General features: G+C 38.4%; 1 protein-coding gene across 1 annotated transcript in view; it reads left to right on the top strand.

The window, feature by feature from the left end:
- Positions 1-23,698, top strand: part of LAMA1 (laminin, alpha 1) — a gene marked incomplete at its 3' end in the record, with an annotated part of 154,155 nt that overhangs the window by 58,525 nt on the left and 71,932 nt on the right. Inside the window, exons 5-10 of the mRNA XM_014540244.1 lie at positions 18,724-18,966; positions 19,962-20,141; positions 20,934-21,023; positions 21,925-22,042; positions 22,585-22,763; positions 23,467-23,572. Coding sequence (XP_014395730.1) covers positions 18,724-18,966; positions 19,962-20,141; positions 20,934-21,023; positions 21,925-22,042; positions 22,585-22,763; positions 23,467-23,572 — 916 coding nt within the window. The remainder of the gene's footprint in view (positions 1-18,723; positions 18,967-19,961; positions 20,142-20,933; positions 21,024-21,924; positions 22,043-22,584; positions 22,764-23,466; positions 23,573-23,698) is intronic.

The raw sequence follows: 23,698 nt of genomic DNA, 5'->3' as shown, positions 1-23,698 counted from the left end.
TCTTGAATATGCTCATATTAAGTTTTTAGATAAACCTTGGGATGAAGATGCAAAATTCAGAATTCTTGTGGAGGAATCATGGACTGCCTTCTGATGCATTGACAGACTAGGTGTCCTTGGATCTTAGCTGAGAGCCTGCCATAGGGTGACACGGAATTGTGATTCTTGAATATGCTCATATTAAGTTTTTAGATAAACCTTGGGATGAAGATGCAAAATTCAGAATTCTTGTGGTGGAATCATGGACTGCCTTCTGATGCATTGACAGACTAGGTGTCCTTGGATCTTAGCTGAGAGCCTGCCATAGGGTGACACCTTGGAATTGTGACTTTAAGAAGGACTGTGGTGGTGGAGAAAAAGTGTTAGCAGTTCTATTTATGTATGCATGTACGTATTTATTATTGTTTTGGGTTGTACGGTGTGGGGGAGATGTATAAAGTGTAGTGGGTGCTATGTTTTCCTCGTTTACAAATAGAATGCTGTAGCATTAAGAAGGAGGGCCGCTCCTGGTCGAGCACCTGACAAATTCCTCATGCTAAGCAAACGTTTCCTTTCTCCCTGTCATGTTTGTAATCCACAGATGACTGAGATGTCCCGGAGATCTTCAGCTTTCACCAAGAAAATCTTTAAACAAGACCTTCCTATAATCTAATAGAGGTTAGCTAATAGGGTTAGGCAAGAAGTGCAATTAAGCAGATTTTGAGAAAGTAAATTCATAAGTCAATTCTATTTTTTTTGTCATGTTAGAAAAGTAAAATGAGATAATTGTAGAAAAATACATAGAAGGTACAATAAGTGTAAAGAGGTAGAAAAACTTATGATCCTTTCCCTTCACTCTGAAGCAACCCCTGATAATATCAGCATTTTACTTTTAGACGTTTGCATGCTTTTCTGTGCATTCAGTGATGCTGCGGTATCATTTCTTGCATGCTTAATGTGGGCCAGACCTTGTGCTCAGCACCTGATGGGTGTTATGTCATTGAATCGTCATATTCACCCTATGAATTTGGTTCTATTATGATCTCCTTTTGACAAATGACAAAAACTAAAACAGAGAGCTAAGGAACTTGCTCAAGGGTAAGGACTTACTGAGCTTCAAGGGCCTGGGTTCTGTCTGCATCACTGGGTGATACAATCCCTTAGGCTGAGAATTATGTCATACATGCTTATGTCCTGATGTTTTATTTAACTTCAGAGCAGGAGCATTTCCCAATATAATTAAAGTTGCATCAATATTCTTCTATATGGCTTACCCATGATTTGCATAAGAATTCCCATGCCAGACATTTTGCTTTTTTTTTTCTGCTATGGGTGAAAAAAAGATCGCTCTCATATGTATGCCAGTGAAGTAATGAAGTGAATACATATCAATTTTAAGGTTCATATTTTAAGTTTGTGATTAGTTTTTTATTTTGATTATTCCTTTCAAAAGGAATGTTGATTGCCTGTATTGTATAGGAATCTATATATTATATACAAATATGTAAATATAATGTATATATGTAAATCTGTATATAGTATATAGATTATGTGTAGTATATAGAATGTAGTGTTATAGAATTTAGAATAATGTAGAATTTACTAATATAGTGTTTTAGAATTATATGTAGTATATAACCTATGTATAGCATGTAGAATCTATATATGTGTACTAAGCTCGGATTGAAAATCAGGACCCCTGGTTCCTTCTATACTATGTGACAATCCCACCTCATTTATTCTTGGTTTCCTATCACTGTTTCCCCTTGAATTATGATTTTATGGGAAAAACGGCAGGAGCTCTTACAATTTCCTCCTGATTTGGGAGTGTTCAGATTCTTCCCAAGCCCCTCTGCTTATTCTCTTTGCCCAGGTTGCATTGTGGCTCAAAGGGTCCTTTCCCCCTCCACTGAGGCAGAGTTTTAACACTTGTTCATGCGTGTGCTGTTTCTAGTAGATCTGGGTGCTACCTAATGTGTTTTTGGCCAAGAAACAGGAAAATGAATCAGTGTTTTGCATTCTCCTTTAAAAAAAGGTTTAAACCTGGGTGAAAATTTTACTAGGAGTGGTCAGATTTGTGAGTGAAAATTTGTAATGTTCCTTTAGAAGACTAAATATATTTCATAAAAAAGGAAACGTTTCCTAAGGCATTGAAAATAAAGCTGCCTTTTGAAGAACGGCTTTGTTTTCTGTGTAGGTTTAATTAGGAAGTAGCACTTTGTTGTGGGAACATAATCACAGAGGGGCCTTTGTTTTATGCAAACCCCTAGACAAGAGCTGCTTGTTTGCTGGGTTTTATAAAACCTCATTAATTTGAATGTCTGTTGTTTTTTCCCCAAAAATTTCTGAAAAATTGACCAGCACTAGATTGAGGTTTATTATTGTACTATCCAATAGAGAGTGTTTGCTAAGCACAATGACAGGGTAAATAAGAAAAGAATAGGCACATTTTTTAAGACTGAAAATCTTGAAAGCTTTTTAGAACAAGAATTGCATGTAAATTGGAGCTTCTCATTACAAATGAGTCTTGGCTGTTTCTTTAAAAAGGTCAGGCAGAGACCCTTCCTGGAAACGGGTAGAAATTCCTCCTACTGTGCACTCATGCTTATTTAAAACGATTCCCTTTCAGTTTTCTATTACTGTATACTAGTCTCAACCAATTTAAAATACTAAGTTTTCTTGAATTTGTTTGGCAAAATGAATAGATTAGAAGAAATCTTAAGCTCTTCGTTACAATTTGGAAGTAATCAACACTAAGACATTTTTTTTCTACTTTGTCCTGTTCTCTGCTATTTCACATTTTAATGATCTCATTTTATTTTCTCATACACAGCTTCTCTTCCAGTTGTTTGTTTCTGTGTAAGAAATCACTGCAGACCTTTATGGCTTAAAACAACAACATTCATTTTATATCTATCTAGGTTTCTGTGGGTCAAGATTTTAGGAAAGACTTGATTGAGTGGGCGTGTCTAAGGCTGCAGTCCCTGGTGGCTGGAGATGGAGCAGCTGGGAAGGGGTGCTGGGGGAGATCGGGGTGGGGGCAGTGGTGAAGCTGGAGAGGGTGTCCTGGCAGCAGGGGAGGGTGCTTGGGCAGCTGGGGGCTGGTCAGGCTCGCTCTTCATGTGGTCCCAGGATTGCTCTGCGTGGCCCTCCATGTGGGCCGCTGGCCTCCTCACAGCATGGCGGCATTAAGGTAGGTTGGTTCTAAGACAGTTCAGGGCTCCGGCATGAACGTTCCAGAGAAAGAGGCAGAAGTTGTGTCCTCTGTAGAGTTGGCCTCCAGGGTCACACAGGCCACTTCCCCTGTGCTCTATGGGCCACCCAGTCACTGAAGTCAGCAGAGATTCACACGGAGGAAACATGAAGCAACCCTGGCTGTCCCCGGGAGGGGGGTAAAGAATCTGAGCCCTAAAGCTACCACTGCCTCTTACTTTGCAAAGGTCTCTCCTGGCAGCCTCCTCCAGCTTATCTTCCAGGTGCCACACCTGTAGGTGACAGAGCTATAGGATCAAATGGGGACCAGAGATGGGGATACAGATATTGTACCTTCATTTGTTCGATGTTAATGACAAGTGAGCTGAATAAATGAAAGTAACTGAGGCCAGGCTTTAAGAACTATATGGAGTTTCATTTCTTGACAAGCTTTATTTTTAAACCTTATCACTTGTGTATTATCAATGGTGGTTTGCCAAACCATTTCTCCATTTAACAAAATTTAGTTTACCAAACTTTCCCCCCGCTTTTCCCCCCCCTCTTTTTGTTTTGAATGGCCATACTATTACGGTATATCTTACTCATCAGTTCTTCTTAGACTGGGCCTTGGAAAGAATTCTGGTGAATTAGGGAAAATCGTTTTCCAGATTCTGTAAAAATATACTTTCAGATCCCCGACTGTTTTGGCTTCAAAATAAAGCTTTTTTGTGTATTTATGGAAAGAAGGGGAGGTCCATTCTGAAATAATTATTTCTTCCTGTTATATTAAAGCTAAAAAAAAAAGATAAGTTGTAATTTCCAAAGAAATATTTCTTTGATAATTACAGTACTGTTGGAATTCATTCCAGCATTTGCTTTTCTTGTGTGCTTTTTACTTAGTAATCTACTCAAATTGTAACAACCTTCATCTTTAAAAAGAAAGCTTTAATAAATAAAAAAACAAAGTAGCTCAGCTATACCTCAAAAGCTCTTTGTTTTTAATGCCTTCAGTTGACCTTTTTTCTATACAGAAAATTCCTTTGTTCTGATATAAAAGTAAAACCTTTTAAAAATACAGAAAAATATAAGGAAAATGTTTTTTAAAAAATCATTTGCAATTCTAACAACCAGGAATTACCTTTTGATGCATTCCAACATATCTGAGAGCACTAAATATATTAATAATTCATGATCTCTGCAGGATTCATTGATGAACAAGACAGCAATGACATCCAAGGAAGGCCCTTACTACAGAAAAAGTACACATATGTTCCTTATGTATGTTGGGTTGTTTTTTTAAAATTTTTGTTTATTTTATTTCTTTTGATTCCAGAGAGGGAGGAAGGGAGGAAGAGGGATAGGGATAGGGATAGGGATAGGGATAGGGATAGGGATAGGGATAGGGATAGGGAGAGGGAGAGGGAGAGGGAGAGGGGGAGAGAGAGGAGGGGAGAGAGAGAGATTGAGATTGAGAAATTGATGTGAGACACATCACTTGGTTGTTTTCTGCAATAGAACCTGTGACCTTCAGGTGCAAGGGACAACACTCCAGCCAACTAAGCCACACTGGCCAGGGGCTATATGTTGGTTTTTATCACTGTCACTTCAGTTGTCATCTAGGGCTGACCCTGGCCCTCAGGGGCTTTGGTCTCGTGGGGGAAATGGGCAAGTACACAGACTGCTCAGTCTTGGGCTGTAGGATGTGCAGGGGTTGAGAACTCATGGAAGGAGAACATATATAAGAGGGGCAGCTTAGTGGGCAGGAAGACAACCCAAAGGAAGAACTCAAAGGAAGGGAGCAGGGAATGAGGAAGGAGCACAGGAGAGAGCAGCATGGGAAAGGCACGTTTGTGGAGCTAAAATAGTTCACCCAGTCCTGTAATAAATGTTTCTTTTATTTTTCCTTTTCATTGAGATACAATTTACATACAGTGAAATGCATGCATCTTAAAGGTATAGTTGGATGAGTTTTGATACATACAGATAGGTGGAAACCACAGCCTTGTCAGGATACAGAACATTTTCACAGCTCCAGAATGTTCTCCTTTGCAAGATGAACTACTGTTCTGAATATTTTTTTCAGTTTAGATTAGCTTTGCCTGTTATTTAACAGCATATAAATGGAATAAAATGATGTATTTTTTTGTGTCTGACTTCTTTCTCTTAGCATTATGCCTATGAGAATCAAGCATTGTTAATTTTATTGGTGTTTTATTTTTATTTCTGAGTAGTATTTCACCTCATGAATATATCAAAATTTGTTTATCCATGCCCTTGTTAGGTTGTTTAGGTTATTTTAGTTCTTTTTTCAGTGCCTATTGTATTTATTTTCTTATTGAAATATAATTGCCATGTAATGTTGTATAAGTTTATAATGTACAATTTGTTGGTTTGATGCATTTATAAATATTACAATATAATTACTACAGTAGCACTAGCTAACATCTCTATCATGTCAAGTGATTATCATTTCTTTTTTGTGTTCAGAATAATTAAGGTCTAGTCTCTTAACCTCTTTGAAGTTTCTAATACAGAATTATTGAGTGTATTGAGCATTATAGCTCTAGAACTTATTTACCCAATAGTTGCTACAGTTTTTTTTTTGCCTTTTATAAATAAAGCTGCCACAGGCCCTGGCCAGGAAGCTCAGTAGATTAGAGCAAGAATCAACCAATGAGTGAGTAAATAAGTGGAACTACAAGTCGGTGTTTCTCTCTCTCAAATTAATCAATCAATAAATAAAAATAGCCCGAGCTGGTTTGGCTCAGTGGGTAGAGCATCGGCCTGGGGACTGAAGGGTCCGGGGTTCAATTCCCGGTCAGGGCACATACCTGGGTTGTGGCTTGATCCACAGTAGGGTCGTGCAGGAGGCATCCAATCAATGATTCTCATCATTGTTGTTTCTCTCTCTCCTTCTCTCTTCCTCTCTGAAATCAATAAAAATATTTTTTTCTTTAAAAAAAGAAAACAGGTTGGTGAATTAGAAAAACATACAGGGGCTGACAGAAGTAGGTTTACAGTTGTCAGTACATGGAGCAGAGTTTATTAGTGTATTATTAATTTATTAATTATTATATTATTTATTATTGTTGTTAACCTACTTTAGCCCCCTTGTATTGTTCAATTTATATACTCACTAACATAAGTGAAAATGTGTGTCTCACAACCAAAACCCTCAGCAATATGGAGATTAAAATTTTCTTTCGTTTTTAGTTCTGTGCCAATTGAATAGCAGATAATTCATTAATTCATTCAGTCAGTAAATCATTTATTCAGGTATAATAAATATTAGTTACATTATGTTACCATGTTGTTTATATATTTTGGATCACTGGGTTGAATTCAGATGCTTAAACAGTGTTTGTTCTTGTTTATTATCTTCACATGTATAAATTATGCCATGATTATTAATCTCTACTGAGGCAGTTATATTACTTTGTAACATGGTTTTAGATATTTGAATAGCAGGACAGAATTTTCAAGTCATATTATAACAAAAGAGACAAAAATTGAATTAACTAAATATTTTGAGATGTGTCAGTTATCAGGAGAATAACTATTGTACTTGGGGAAAGTGACTAAAAATCTAATAGTAATACCTTATATGAGGTTTGTGAATTGTATACATGTTTCCTAATCATTATTCCATACTAATGATGTGAGAAATCCAAAGAAAACACACACACACACACACACACACACACACACACACACACATATTTTTCACATTATTCATTGTAAATAATGCAGTGAAAATAATGTACACAGAGCACCCTTTGGGTTTCTCATTTTAAGCCTGAATCATGGAAAACATTAAATTTTGTTTTATAATTTTATAGATTGTAAGAAATTAAAAGTTCACTAATTGGCTATCACTTCTTCTTTTGGAGGAATGAGGGGTGAGTGGTTCTGAAAGTCTAATTCTGTCAGCATCAGTCTTGATGAGAGGACAGAGCTGCCAAAATCACGATAAAGTAGAACCTCTTTAGTGACTAGGACAGCCGCCTGTTTATGCCAATGCATTTCCTCAGACCAATGGTCCCTTTGAAATTTGTGCAGATACTTGGAGAGCGCTGACTCGCTCTATCCTGCCCTTTATGCACCATAAGGTACGGAAATGAAGCCCAGAGAAGCTGTGAGATCAAATTAAAGCCTGCAGATAATTAGCTGGGAACCACAGCTGTCCAAACCAAGATAGCCTGAGAAATCTGGTGGAGTCTTAGAACCACTCATTAGCCAACTGGGTGGTTAAAGCTTTATTAGATTAATGGACAACTATTAGACTATGTGGAAATAGCTTTTTTGTTTTGTTATTTTTTAAATTAATAGACTTTATTTTGTAGAGAAGTTTTAGATTTATAGAAAAATTGAATGGAAAGTATAGAGAGTTCCCTATATCCACTCTGTAATATTTTTTGATAAAATATAGGCTATTATTCATCATTTTTTTACAAAGTAAATCATAAAGTGACTAGTGCAGTTTCAATAGTTTCTATGAATTTTTTCCTCCATTAAATATGGTGATTTTAATGGAGGTGATTTTAAGAATTGTGAGGGTTTTTTTGTTTTTTGTTTTTAATCCTCACCAGCAGACCTGTTTTTGTTGATTTTTTAGAGAGAGAGATAGAAATATCTATGTGAGAGAGAAACATCGATTGGTTGCCTCCCATACACACCCTGATAAGGGATTGAACCCACAACCCAAGTATGTGCCCTGACCAGGAATTGAACTTGCAACCTTTTGGTGTATGGGACGATGCTCCAACCAACTGAGCCACCTAGACAGGGCAAATTTAAATTTAAAATATAATTTAAAATATTCTGTTTTCTCTAGTATTTTATGGCATGTAATCAAAGGATATTTACCTCTGTTCTTCATATGATAGAAGCACAAGAAAACTAGTGAAATAACCATTTAATAGGCCTCCATTGAGATGGCCACCATTTGGGATCATTTATAACTTTATACCAGACTTATACACGGGGCCAGGCAAGAAGTGGGGCTTCCCGAGGCCAGCTGCCCACTGTTTAGGACATGGCACCAAGGAGGAAACATTCTGTTTGAACTATGGCTCTTCGGTCAGGGCCTCTTTTCATTTTCAAACCCTGATGGTTTGGGGCTCTGATTTAGAAGGTGATTGTAAGAATTGTCAGTCTTTTTTTTTTAATCCTCATGATATTTTTGAAGCATCATCATGCCTTATCAGAGCTTAGTAACAACATGACAGAAATAGGGTCATGGGAAAGATTAGCTTTCAAAGGTTCCCTCTGAGCTATCTGCTTGACCTCCAGATGGTTTAGTTGGCTTCTCCAAAGTTAGTCCCTGACTGAAAATACCACATTCCTACCCACATTCTATTTAGAAATCTCCATCTTCCAACAAAAGTTGAGTCTTCATACCATTCACTATTCTCCCTATTTTCACATTTTTTCTTGTGACAAAATATACGTAGCATAAAATTTATCATTTCAAACATTTTAAGTGTACAGCGCTGTGGCATTAAGTATATTCATATTGTTGTGCAACCATCACTACCTTCAATCTCCAGAACTATTTCATCTTCCCAAACTGAAACACTGCACCCATTGAACATTAACTTCCCATATTCCTCTCCCACCAGCCCTGGCAACCACCATTCTACTTTCTACCTCTATGAACTTGACTTCTGTAAGTAACTCATATAAATGAAATCATGCAGTATTTGTCCTTTTGTGACTGGCTTATTTTACTTAGCATAATATAATTCAAGTTTACCCATATTATGGGATATAGTAGGATTTCGTTCCTTTTTAAGGCTGAGAAATACTCCAATGTATGGATATCCCACAGCTTGTTTAGCCATTTATCCATGGACAGATATTTGGGTTGTTTCCATCTTTTGGGTTATTGTGAATAGTGCTGCTATAGATATTGGTGTACAAATATCTGTTTGAGTCCTTGCTTTCAATCTTTTGGGTATATACCCAGAAGTGAAATTGCTGGCTCCTATGGGAATCCTATGTTTAATTGTTTTGAGGAACCACCATGCAGTTTTTTCACAATGGCTATCCCATTTTACATTCCCTCCATTGTCTTTTTACATAAACAAAGGTCTTTCTATATAAGATCATTCTTTATATATTATCTTTTTAATAAGCTTTAAATGCCATGACTTGTCAGTTTGATGCCTGACAAATCATAGATGCTCATTGAAAGCAGATATATCTAAAGAATAATTAGAATCTTCAAATAAGATATAGACCATAGTTCCACATAAAGAGTAAAGTCTTACAAAAAAAATATGCTTTCTAGTCTGTAATGCTAACAGTATAAAAGATTCAGCTGGATTTAATGACCAAAGGAAAGACACACATTGTTTCTAGGTGTTGTAAATGTATAACTAACAGGTTAGTGTTTAATGGAGTTAGTCAAGCACAGATTTGCACAGCTTTTTCAGATTGTATCGCCAGTTGGATTTTCGAGGTTTAATGATTAGGAGTGCCTTTTACTTTCATCGCTGTGATGACACTGTGTTTTCTCATGATAAAGGATGAGAAAAAGGGATGTTAGACTGTAAGGTCCTCACCATTGCTGGGTGTACTGGGGCATGAGAGGTCAAAGTGAAGACTAGGAGATAAAGTGAAAGGAAGTTGAGTTTTCAAAAGTTTTCAGCCAGAAATTCTCTGGGACTGAGGAAAGAAAGGGGGAGTGTGGGCTCTGTGGCCTCGTGGGAGAGGCCTGTCCTGTCTTCCTGAGATGGGAAGAGGGTCTGGCTGAAGTTGGAACGCCCTGCTTGGTCTCTGTGTTTTCTTTCTCACTCACATTTGAACATTTAGATAACTCTTTAAGACCCACTCACTTTCCCCCCCTCTATTTTAGTCTTGGTTCTTACTATGTCAACACCAACATCTCTCATGATTTCCCAGCACCAACGTCCAATTTCCATGATCTTTTCATCCCTGGTGACCTCATAATTCTTGGTTTAAAAGTTCTCTAATGATCTAAAAGCTTTACCATGGTCCAAAGACCTGCACCCTCACCAGCCTCCGTCCCGCTTGCTATACTCAAACCAACCAGGCCTCCTGCAGGTTCTAGATGGCAACTCGATCTGGTACCAGGGGGTCTTTGTTCCCTGTCCCTCTGCCCTTTTATTGTCTTTACCTAGACGTCTCCTATGCAGTCTTCCCCTCTTTTCAGAGTTGCCTCAGACCTTCCCCAGACTTAGCTGGCCATACCCAGACACCTTCAACACCTGTCCTTCCCCATGAAGACTTGGGCAACCTCTCTCTTTCCCGGTAGGTCATCCAGCCCATATTGACCATGCCCTCCACTTCGCTGTTGTATTTGTAATACCTGCTACGGTCGATGTTTATGGAATGAATCTCGTGCCCCAGTGGGGTGCTTCTCTGAGAGTAACTCCTCTGCTTCTCTGCCCATCCCTCCTCTCCTCCCCAGGGGAAGAGCAGACCCTGCTTCTCTAGGGCCACTTCTCTGCTCTTCACTTACTGGACACACAGGTTCCTGACCCTCAGGACAAGGCCACCAAGCAGGTTTGCACATGTCTGCTCAGCCTGTGACACAAGAGGTAGAGTGCCTCTGCAGCCACCCTTGTGAGCTACAACCTCCAATTTTGCTGGAATATTGCTCACTTCTTTCTTCAATTTCCATAGCAGATTTTTGAGTCCTCTTCCACAGTCAGAAGTGGGGAACACAAGAGGTAGAGTGCCTCTGCAGCCACCCTTGTGAGTTACAACCTCCAATTTTGCTGGAATATTGCTCACTTTCTTCAATTTCCATAGAAGATTTTTGAGTCCTCTTCCACAGTCAGAAGTGGGGAGAAGGGATGCTAGTTATTGGCACATCTGCTGCAACATGAACAAATTGGACACTGCATTTTGGGGAAAGTCTAAGGTAATTTCAAATGCTAAGATATTCATAGGTGAAAACTGGTTAGCTCTGGCTGAGGTGGTAGTTACGAGTCAGGGGATGGGAAGGGCTCTCTTTGTGTGTCTTGGGTACTGGAATGGCCTGTAACTACATTTCACAAGATGGTTGATCTCATTAGGGGCTAGGCCAGTGGTTCTCAACCTGTGGAATGACCCTTTTTTGGTTTCACAGGGGTCACCTAAGACCATCCTGCATATCAGATATTTACATTATGATTCGTAACAGTAGCAACATTACAGTTATGAAGTACCAACGAAAATAATTTTATGGTTGGGTCACAACTTGAGGAACTGTATTTAAAGGGCCAGAAGGTTGAGAACCACTGGGCTAGGCTGTTGCATGGCACTGACAAGGTGGGGAAAAAGTAAAGATCCCTGCAAAGGGCATCTGATAACTTGCTTCTTATGCTTTTGAAGTACAGGTGTTCCCACTAATCCCACCAAATTTAGCAAAACCATTCCAGAACACCTGGTGAAATGAGCATTGGGAACAGTTACATGGAGAAATACATTGAGACGAGGAATGGAAACCAACCTCTGACTTTGCAGTTTTAACTTCTTAAAGTGGTTGACATTTACCTTTGAAATACTGCTACTCCTCATCCTTAAATGGGAGCAATGGCACATGGACCTGGGACAGCTTCCTGGTGGGCTCTTTGTGAAATAGCTTTTCCGGATGATGAAGAACAGAGCTACTCTGACAGGTGTTTTCAACATCCCTATCCCATCTTCAGATCACTGGTTAGAGGTTACTGTTTACTTTTAGGTGGCTTCGTATCTCTGTGCCCTCCATTTGCTGGAGATAATTTTTCTTATTCTGGCTTTTCTTCCGTATCTATTCGACGTCTCTGAGCTTGGTTCCAAAGTGAGCATTCCTTGATACTCTGAGACACACATCTTAAGACTTTTAAGGAAAGAAACCTACGTGATCTAAATTTATCACTACTGGTAGCCAGTCCCCCCACGCCCCCCACCAAAAAAGAAAAAAGAAAGAAAAAAAAAAGAAAAAGCAAGAAGGAAATAAAGAGAGAAAAAGAGAATGCACTTTGCCATGTTCATTTTGCACTTTTAATGACAGCACCAAGTTTAAAGAAAAATAAAATCTATATTATTTCATGATTCTCTTCTCATTCATGAAACTATTTTCTTTTGTTTGTTAATTTTGTATACAGGCCCTAATCTGAGGAGATAACAGTAAAACAGCCAACAAAAATATAATAGAAATGACATTTTAAGGTAGTTGCCCAGAAAAGATTTACCTAAAATGTGTTTTGCACATATCCCAACATGCCAAGTAAACTTCTAAGCCTCCAATTTTTCTTATTCTGGCTAGTTGTTGTTGCTATTTCACATTATTATCAATTGATTAGCTATTTTAGTGATCAATACTCTGTAAAGCCTTAAGTGCTTCATATCTGCCATGGGTAATTAGCCTTCTAGTAAATAATTGCTTCTTTATTTTGGAGTAAAACATATTAAGTCAAATGATCATTTTGAATTATAGTTTCTAATAACGTCATGAAATATAAAGCTTACAAAGCACAAATTCACCACTTTCATAGGGATAATTGAGCAATATTACTTTTCAGATACATTTAACTCTTTTTAATGTAATTTGACTCTTAACCTAAATCCCTTTTGTCTGAGAAAAGTTCATTTTCATCCTGTAAGAGAGAAACCATTCTTCCATCCATTGTTTGGTTGCTGCCACAGAGGCAGATAAGTGCTGTATGGAGAATTTCTAAAGGGGAGTCCTCATATCCGGGCCCCCTGCAGATCACAAGCAGAGGTCCCGCAGGCAGCAGCCGCACTCTCCCTGGAGGGGAGAGACTTGTTTCCCCACGTGCATCTGAAACTAACCTCTGATGTTGAACAAGTAAGCTATCTGTTTCTTTCAGATCTCTGTGCCTGAGGTGGATTTAATGTATCTAAGTTAAGATTGAGGCCCACATGAAAATTCCTGTCTGGATTCCTCTGTAGAAACTGGTGTTTGATCTGTGTTTACTTTATTTCTGTGACACTGTTCATGTGCATTTCAGTGATCATTAACAAAGCCCTCTCGGTGGAAAACAGTGCAGGTTTGGCAAGGCTGAAGTGACTCTGAATTCAGTGAAAACCCTGTGTCATCAGTTTGTGTCCAGCCAAACTTGTATCAAGGAAAAAGGCAGTTTAGTCAACCATGCGAAAAAAAAAAAAAGAGCAACAGAAATATCATGGATTTCATTTGAGCAACGATTTGAAATTCTATACATTAGCAGAGCATCCCTCACTTTTTAATATATATGTTTGTCAATACACAATTGGTGAATTAGAGCTTCTATTACTTTCTAGGGCTGTCTAAAGAGCAGAATTTTTTTTACTCATAGTTTTGGAATCTGGAAGTCCAAGATCAAGATATTGGTAGGTTGATTTCTTTTGGTGCCTCTCGTTGGCGTGCAGATGGCCACCTTCTCGCTGTATCCTCACAGAGTCTCCCTTGGCCTGTGGTGTCAGTTCTTCTTATAAAGACACTAGTCATATTGGGGCGTGCAGATGGCCACCTTCTCGCTGTATCCTCACAGGGTCTCCCTTGGCCTGTGGTGTCAGTTCTTTTCTTCTTATAAAGACACTAGTCATATTGTATTAGGTCCCACCCTCATTTAACCTTAATTACCTCCTTAAAGACTATTTTCAGATATAGCCACACTTAAGTACCAGGAGGTAGCACTTTAGCATATAAATTTGGGAAACACAGTTCAGCCAGTAATGTGGCTTAAGAGATGACAAATTGTGTTTAGATGCTTCATAGCATCCTTTTCCTCTTTTGCAGATTTACAGCTCACAGTCCCTTTCTTGGCTTGTTTCCTGGTCTGCAATCCGGGGAATTAGAGAATAACAGAGATTGTGAGAACAATGCCCAGCTTCATAGTTGATCAGAGTTAAACCATTCCTCCTTGATAGATTGTCCTAAAGTTTTTCCACTATGTTTTTTCTTCTGTTTGGTATCATTTCGATACATATGACTAAGCAATTCATATAAAAGCTGACAAGGGTTTGATGAAAGTGTGAGAACATGGTATTGAAATATTTTCTTCTGGTTGAAGTAGTAGGATCAAAACACGGTTAGTTCTCACCAGTTGCCTCAACGTGGGATTTCATTCTCCTTTTTCTTTGCAATCCATAGAAGTATGGCATAGTGGTCTGTGTTCAGTATCTGTGGTGTACATTTTAGTATCTGTGAGATCCTGGGAAGATTACTTAATCTTTCTATGCCTCAGTTTCCTAATCTGTAAAGTGGAAGAAATAACAATACGTCCTTTATAAGACGAATGTAGCTCCAAGAATAGCCAACGATTCTCATAAAGCACTTAGCATTGTCCCTGGACAGTCAGGTTACATAAACATTAGCCAGGGTTCACTGTTGTTTCTTGCATACCCTTCTTCCCTCTGGGCTGTGTTTCCCGGGCTGCCATGCAGAAACTGCAGCGTTAGCTGGAACAACTGCCAGTGCCCAGTGCCCCAGGGAAGGGTGAATGGAGGAGCCATTTTTTTTCTGGTATGACAAAAAGAAACTTCAGTAACCTTAGGTGTGGTGTGTGTGGACATTTGGGGACAGTTCTTTGGAATATGTGTGGTGGCTAAAACTGGAGAGTGACCATCTATTTCTTTTTTTTTTTAATTAAATCTTTATTGTTCAGCCGCAGGCAGCAGCCGCACTCTCCCTGGAGGGGAGAGACTTGTTTCCCCACGTGCATCTGAAACTAACCTCTGATGTTGAACAAGTAAGCTATCTGTTTCTTTCAGATCTCTGTGCCTGAGGTGGATTTAATGTATCTAAGTTAAGATTGAGGCCCACATGAAAATTCCTGTCTGGATTCCTCTGTAGAAACTGGTGTTTGATCTGTGTTTACTTTATTTCTGTGACACTGTTCATGTGCATTTCAGTGATCATTAACAAAGCCCTCTCGGTGGAAAACAGTGCAGGTTTGGCAAGGCTGAAGTGACTCTGAATTCAGTGAAAACCCTGTGTCATCAGTTTGTGTCCAGCCAAACTTGTATCAAGGAAAAAGGCAGTTTAGTCAACCATGCGAAAAAAAAAAAAAGAGCAACAGAAATATCATGGATTTCATTTGAGCAACGATTTGAAATTCTATACATTAGCAGAGCATCCCTCACTTTTTAATATATATGTTTGTCAATACACAATTGGTGAATTAGAGCTTCTATTACTTTCTAGGGCTGCCTAAAGAGCAGATTTTTTTTTTTACTCATAGTTTTGGAATCTGGAAGTCCAAGATCAAGATATTGGTAGGTTGATTTCTTCTGGTGCCTCTCATTGGCGTGCAGATGGCCACCTTCTCGCTGTATCCTCACAGAGTCTCCCTTGGCCTGTGGTGTCAGTTCTTCTTATAAAGACACTAGTCATATTGGATTAGGTCCCACCCTCATTTAACCTTAATTACCTCCTTAAAGACTATTTTCAGATATAGCCACACTTAAGTACCAGGAGGTAGCACTTTAGCATATAAATTTGGGAAACACAGTTCAGCCAGTAATGTGGCTTAAGAGATGACAAATTGTGTTTAGATGCTTCATAGCATCCTTTTCCTCTTTTGCAGATTTACAGCTCACAGTCCCTTTCTTGGCTTGTTTCCTGGTCTGCAATCCGGGGAATTAGAGAATAACAGAGATTGTGAGAACAATGCCCAGCTTCATAGTTGATCAGAGTTAAACCATTCCTCCTTGATAGATTGTCCTAAAGTTTTTCCACTATGTTTTTTCTTCTGTTTGGTATCATTTCGATACATATGACTAAGCAATTCATATAAAAGCTGACAAGGGTTTGATGAAAGTGTGAGAACATGGTATTGAAATATTTTCTTCTGGTTGAAGTAGTAGGATCAAAACACGGTTAATTCTCACCAGTTGCCTCAACGTGGGATTTCATTCTCCTTTTTCTTTGCAATCCATAGAAGTATGGCATAGTGGTCTGTGTCCAGTATCTGTGGTGTACATTTTAGTATCTGTGAGATCCTGGGAAGATTACTTAATCTTTCTATGCCTCGGTTTCCTCATCTGTAAAGTGGAAGAAATAACAATACATCCTTTATAAGATGAATGTAGCTCCAAGAATAGCCAACGATTCTCATAAAGCACTTAGCATTGTCCCTGGACAGTCAGGTTACATAAACATTAGCCAGGGTTCACTGTTGTTTCTTGCATACCCTTCTTCCCTCTGGGCTGTGTTTCCCGGGCTGCCATGCAGAAACTGCAGCGTTAGCTGGAACAACTGCCAGTGCCCAGTGCCCCAGGGAAGGGTGAATGGAGGAGCCATTTTTTTTCTGGTATGACAAAAAGAAACTTCAGTAACCTTAGGTGTGGTGTGTGTGGACATTTGGGGACAGTTCTTTGGAATATGTGTGGTGGCTAAGACTGGAGAGTGACCATCTATTTCTTATTGGTAACTGCAACTCAGTAATCTGTCTTTTAACATCTCTGTACATCATTTTCAAAATATATGAAGTAGGAAGAAGCATTGGAAACTCATGAGGTTGCTGGGACTAAGTGAGATGGTGCACATAGAGCTCTTAGCAGGCATGAGGTAAACACTTCGTTCTTTCCATTTGCAAATGTGAAACAAAAAATGAAGGCAAATATGTTTCATTTTACTTGTAAGTGACTTTGTCTTCTGTCCCTCTCAAATGAGCTGTCACCCCACTGTCCCACTTGGTACCTCCATCTTGTAAAGTCTGGTTTAACCTATTTGACAGTGTGAACAATCATAGCCTGCATGCTCATAGAGTTTTACTTTTATGATGAAAATATTGACAAAGCCATTGGACAGGGATGACTAAAGATGAGGGAGTTCTCCCTTCAGTGAGTTTGGGCATCAGTGTGAAAACCAAACTTGATTTACTAATGCCAGTTTACTATCACAAAAGTGAATTCTTGCTAAGGCGGAGTTACTAAAACAAGGGACATAATATTTTCACCATGTGCTTCCCAATTCAGAGAATTAGAAGTTTTGTATTCAATTCATTATACAGAACCATGTTTCAAAATAAGATGGTTTCCACAGCATTATGACTAGGCAATGGGGCCTGATTAAATGAGGAAATCGAATGTTGATGCTGAAAACTTTGCATTCTAGAGGTGATATATGATAGTTACATTCAAATGTTTGAAGGACAATTGCATGAAAGTGGAGTCAGCATCTTTTCTGTAGCCCCAGAGCATAGAATTTATGGGGCACCCTGAATCAATGCAAGAACAGATAATCTAACGGGAAGTTTTCATAAAACGAAAGAACCATCTCAGGAACAAGTGAATTTCCTGACACGGCAAGTGCTCCAACAGGGCCTGGTTGTGAATTATGGCTAGATATCTTAACGGTCCCTTCTAAATCCAAGGTTTGTCTGGCTCGTTTCCTCAGGCTGTTAGTTGTCATCTAAATCCCCTTTTCTCTGTTTGCTTCTCTTCTATTCTCTAATTTTTAATTTTTAAATTAATAGGCCTTACTATTTTTATAGCACTTTTAGGTTTACAGTAAAATGAGCATGAAGTACAGGTTCCCATATTCCCCCTCACTCCTCTCCGTCTGTTCCCCCATTCACATTTTCTGTTAGTGTGGAATATTGGCCCAATTGATGAGCCCATGTTATTATATCATTATCAGCTAAGTCCAGAATTTACATGAGGGTTCACTCTTTGTGTTCTACATTCTACGGGTTTTGACAAGTAGATAGTGACATGTGTCCACCTTTTCAGTATCATACTGTTTCACTGCCCTGTGCTCTCTGTATTCATTCCCCTCTCCCCACTAACCCTTGGCAATTACTGATCTTTTTACTGTCTGTATAGTTTTACCTTTTCCAGAATGTCATATGGTTGGGATTATACAGTATGTAGCCTTTTCAGATTGGCTGCTTGCACTCAGCAATATGCATTTTAAGTTCTTCTGCATCCTTTTGTTGTATGAGAGCTCATTTCTTTTTATCTCTGAATATTTCATTGTTTGAATGTATCAAACTTTGTTTATTTGTTCACTTATGGAAGTTTTTGATTCATTTGGGTAAATACCAAGGAGTGAAACTCCTGGGTTGTATGGTAAGACTATGTTTAGCTTTGTAAGAAACTACCAAATTGTCTTCCGAAGTGGCCGTACCATTTTGCATTCCCACCAGCAATGAATGGGAGTTCCTGTTGCTTTACGTCCTCGCCAGTATTTGGTATTGTGTGCTTTCAAGGTTAGCCATTCTAATGGACACATGTGCCGTGAACTGACTTTTTTTCCTCATATTCAGATGTGTTATCCCCAAATAACTATGAAAAATATATTTAACACTACTATTAATGTAACATAATACAATTATTATCCTTCAGAATGCAGATGGAGAAAGATATTGGGAACAAGAAAGCAAGCACTATTATTATTAACACTACTAATGATAATGCAAATTGATTTGTATTTTTTGCGTTTACAGGAGAATATTCATAAGTCACATTTCTGACTAATACTCCCTCATAAGCAGCTATTCTCCTAAGCATTAGAGATGTTGGCAATCATCGCTTAACAGTTCTCTCAAGAGAACTTTGGTTTTTGAGCCACTGCTTCTTAACTGAGATTTTTCAGTGTCTTTCTTCCAGGTCTTTCAGGTCGCCTATGTCATCATCAAAGCTGCTAATGCCCCTCGACCCGGAAACTGGATTTTGGAGCGTTCCCTGGATGGCACCAAGTTCAGTCCCTGGCAGTATTATGCAGTTAGTGACACGGAGTGTTTGACTCGTTACAATATAACCCCAAGACGGGGGCCGCCCACATACAGGGCGGATGACGAAGTGATCTGCACCTCGTATTATTCTAGGCTGGTGCCACTGGAGCATGGAGAGGTACTGTGCCCACTGCGGTCATATCTGTTCCACACCAGGATTCCCCCACCCGCACCTCGAATGTTAACATAGCCATCACAAGAGCTAACAGGAAACACTCAAAATGAATCTCTCTTAGTAAAGATTACAAAGAACTTTACTGGAACTGTCTAGATGTACTTAACATCATTGACTAGTGTTGACTGATGATTAATTTCATACGCAGTACATTTCACCTCATTGATTTCTTTCCTTCAAAGAGATTTCTCAGTTGTTGCTCTGACTTAACTATTACATCAGATCCTTCTCAGAGCATCTTGCCCATATTACCAGGGCAAGAACATTTGGTGAAATGTTAAAGAGAGAGCTAAAATGCCTCTAAAAGATACAGTTCTCGATTTTCTCCATGAAGGTCTCTTTTTCTTCAGTGGTGTTGAGGATTGGAGATGGCTGGTGTGGTATTTCAGCTCGGTGCTCAGCACACCTGGACTGTACACACTTTATTAAAGTCAGAGTGTAACCCAAACCAGCCACTGTTTCCTAGCACCTGGCTGGTGAAATGAAGCTGCAAAAGCTCTCCTAAGTGCCCTGCACAGCAGGAACCCTGCAGCAGACCCTGCATGGCAGGGCAGAGATTCTTGAAGAGAGTGGGGATTACAAAACTTCCTGGCACTTTCTCTCACCCTCCCAGGTCTATGCACGGCATCTAGAATTTGTTTCAGAGAAGTCGTAGCCTCCTGATACATGTTACCATACCCTCAGCACACTGGGGAGGTGCCCCTGATAAAAGATTTCCAGCAATCTCTGAGACCTGGACTAGATAACTTCAAATTAATTAAAGACTTATTGTGCCCATGATGTTCACAAGTAGTTAACAAATGCTAGATTTCTGCAAAAACCTAGTTGTTTGGTTTGATTTTAGATAGTATCTGTAAAGAGTTTGGCCTGAAATTAAACAGCCAGGACTATATTTTTGCATGCATAAAACTGGTATTTGTTTACTTTGATGCCTTTAGATTCATACATCACTAATCAACGGGAGACCCAGTGCTGATGATCTTTCCCCCAAGTTGTTGGAATTTACTTCTGCACGATACATCCGTCTGCGCTTACAACGCATTCGAACCCTCAACGCAGATCTGATGACCCTCAGCCATCGCGACCTGAAGGACCTCGATCCTATCGTGACAAGACGAGTAAGTCCATGGTAGAGCTCCTGACCATTGTGAAGTTTATCTGGTTTAAAAGAAATATACTCTTTTTGGTTGGCCTTTTCCTCCTAGGTTGGCCTTTTTCTTATTTTATTGAGGATCATTATATATGCTTTGTTAAAATTCCACCTTTAAACCAGGTGATTTATACTTACTGATTTTTGTGTATCAAATTAACTGTTTATGGGATAAATCCTACTTGGTTATGAGATATTATACTTTTTATATAGTGCTATATTCGATTTAACAATATTTTTTAGGGTTTTCAGTAGTGTGTGGTTTTTTTTGTGTTTTTTTTTTTAATATATTTTTATTGATTTCAGAGCGGAAAGGGGAGGAAGAGAGAGACAGAAACATCAATGATGAGAGAGAATCATTAATCAGCTGCCTCCTGCACGCCCCCTACTGGGGGTTGAGCCCCGAAATCCAGGCATGGGCCCTTGACCGGAACCCAACGGGACACCCTTCAGTCTGCAGGGTCTATTCACTGAGCCAAACCAGCTAGGGCAGTAGTGTGACTTTTGAATGACTGCCTTGGTTTAAGATTCAACCAAGTTGAGAAATTCTCTTAAACTTCTTTGGTTTCTGTTGATGAGTTAATTGAACATCATATATTTTAATGCACACAAAAATTCTTCGTGCATGATGTATTTTTAAATATATGTCTAATTATCTTCAGATTATCAATAACAACTGGGATATTTGTTGGAATACTGCCTTTTACTTTTCAGTGCAATTAATGGGTTTTAATTTTTGTTTGTAACTTTTTTTCCTTAGTATTACTATTCAATAAAAGACATTTCTGTTGGAGGAATGTGTATTTGTTATGGCCATGCCAGTAGCTGCCCATGGGATGAAACTACAAAAGTGAGTTCCAGTATTTCATTTTGCTAAAACATCAAAGTAGAAGTTATAGCTGTAATGTTTGCATTGTGCTTTTTTATTCAAGGCAAATGCTGAAGGTATAAAAAGATTTTCTGATAATTTAATTGGTTTCATTTTTTGTTGTTGTTGTTGTTAGGTCACCATAAACTTTCAATTTTTTCAACAATTTTATTTTGCTTTCTTTGGAGAATATATTTCTAATTAATACCATTTTGTCATAAAATATACATAACATAGAATTTACCATTTTAATCATTTAAAACTGTACCATTCAGTGACCTTATGAAATTTGAAGCTCTTCTCTCTGAAAGAGGCAAGCAAAAAGCATGTGCAGTTATAAATTATGTTTATATTATTTTAAAAGGAGGATTCCCCTCCTTCCATATTCTCCCTCTTCCATTTTTTGTGGCACTAAAATCAAGATAAAGTTGATCTATTTTAGCTAATACTCAGTGAATAAGATGATATCTCTCTTCTTATTTTAAACTTGCATGAAGTCACTTCTGATTTCTTTTCCAATCGTTGTATTAATTTAACTCTTAAATAGGATTATTCTCTTATTGATGCTGAAAATATGTAGATGAACCTCAAAAAACTTATTAATAGGAGATTTCGAACCCTTAAAGTCAATGTCTCTTTTTTGAAAAACTTTTGTTAATTAACCCATATTTTAGTTTTGCTTTATTCCTCTTCACTTTCTCTTTATAACCCACTCATGTATGTATATTTTGCTCTTAAATATAAAGTTTGCTTTGGTATAGTCATCTATCCTCAATTCTAAAGTCTTGCTATGTATTTGACTGTGAGACACTTCTTTTAAAATAAATTTAAGAAAAATATACAGGTAAGTTTTCAGGTGCCATTTTGTACCCCTGTTGTCTAGAAACTACGGTGTCAATGTGAGCATAACACCTGTGGGGAGAGCTGCAGCAGGTGTTGTCCTGGGTACCACCAGCAGCCCTGGAGGCCTGGGACCATTTCTTCGGGTAACATGTGTGAAGGTAAGTCCTCTGAGAACTGGAAAAATGTAAACATTGTTCCCTTCTTAATGTGCTTAAGTTTATGGCAACTTAACAATATTTGTAATGAATACATAATTTCCTTTTAGGTAATTAAGTAGTTCCCAAATCTGTAGGTTACTTTTATAAAATTTAGACTATTTATTGAAACCTGAATTTATGTTTATGGATTTGTTATTTTATCTAAGATTCTCCTTCCCAGAGATGAGCGTATCCTTTATTAATTTGGATTATTACCAGTCTTTTGTTAACATAAGCAATGGTGCATGGTTACCCCTGTATATGTCATTGAGAAATGTGAAAGGACTTCTGCAAGATATAATCCCAGGAGATAGATTGATGGGTCAAATGACAGTGCACATTTGTAATTATGGTAGCTATTTCCAATTGCTATGCATAAGATTGCCCATATGCTATCAAAAATATTTATTCTGTAGTTTTCAGTTAATTTATAGTCATAGAAACTTATATAGGAATATATATGTGTATATTATATATATATAAATACTAAAATATTCTTCTAGAATGTAATTGCCACAATAAAGCGAAAGACTGCTACTATGATGAAAGTGTTGCAAATCAGAAGAAAAGTTTGAATATTGCTGGACAGTACAAAGGAGGAGGGGTTTGCATAAATTGCCTGCAGAATACCATGGGAATCAATTGTGAAACCTGTATCGATGGATATTATAGACCACACAAGGTAAGATTTTTTTTTTTCCATAGCTGGGCTTCATTGTCTTCTTAAAGTGGAAAGGAGACTTCCCCAAGTGTCAGCATCAGTCTTGGAGACTCATTTCCTTTTGTAATATTTCTTTTATACTCAGTAGTGTTTTTCAGATACAGATTTCCTACTCTATCAGTCCTGTTTATTTGCTCAGATTAGGATGTCCACTTATTGTTCTTCAACTTGAATTTGGGGACCCCTTGGCTATGTAATCTCAGAGTTTTATAATACTGTCAATGCAAAGAGTCAGCCAGTAACTAAAGCAGCTGTACCAGTATCTTGCCCATAGGAAGTGCCCAGTTGATCCTCAATTGACTTGAAATGTAGTTGTGTCATGAATCACTGTGGTGGTCTGGTCATAGGTGACCTGATGCACATGTAAGTGATGCTTATCTATGACTCTGAGAGTCAGCAGGGGGCGGGGGAGGGCAGTGGGTTGTAGTGATAAAGGGAAAGGATGACGCTGCTAATGAATCCAGCTGCTGTCACCATCAAAAAGCTGATTGAGCTTTCTAGCTTGAGTTCACCTTATCTTCCTGAGACCTGCACCTCTCGGATACACAAATCATTGTGCTAGTCACATCCTGGATAAAAAATTGTTACTTTGTCATTGATATTATTGTTGATATTATTGCTATTATTTATAGTAAAATAATCCAGGACAACCCCTACCTTTCAGGTGTCTCCGTACGAGGACAACCCTTGCCATCCCTGTGACTGTGACCCTTTGGGGTCCCTCAGTTCTGTCTGTATTAAGGATGATCTCCATTCCGACTTACACAGAGGTAAGTTGTGCTTGTAATTGATTTCTTTTTTCTTTCTTTCTTTTTTTAAAAATATATTTTATTGATTTTTTACAGAGAGGAAGGGAGAGGGATAGAGAGTTAGAAACATCGATGAGAGAGAAACAT

This window comes from Myotis brandtii, unplaced genomic scaffold (genome assembly GCF_000412655.1).
Source record: "Myotis brandtii unplaced genomic scaffold, ASM41265v1 scaffold240, whole genome shotgun sequence".
NCBI lineage: Eukaryota > Metazoa > Chordata > Mammalia > Chiroptera > Vespertilionidae > Myotis > Myotis brandtii.
The sequence above is the reverse complement of the archived record's forward strand: the minus strand, read 5'-3'. Positions and strand labels throughout refer to the sequence as shown.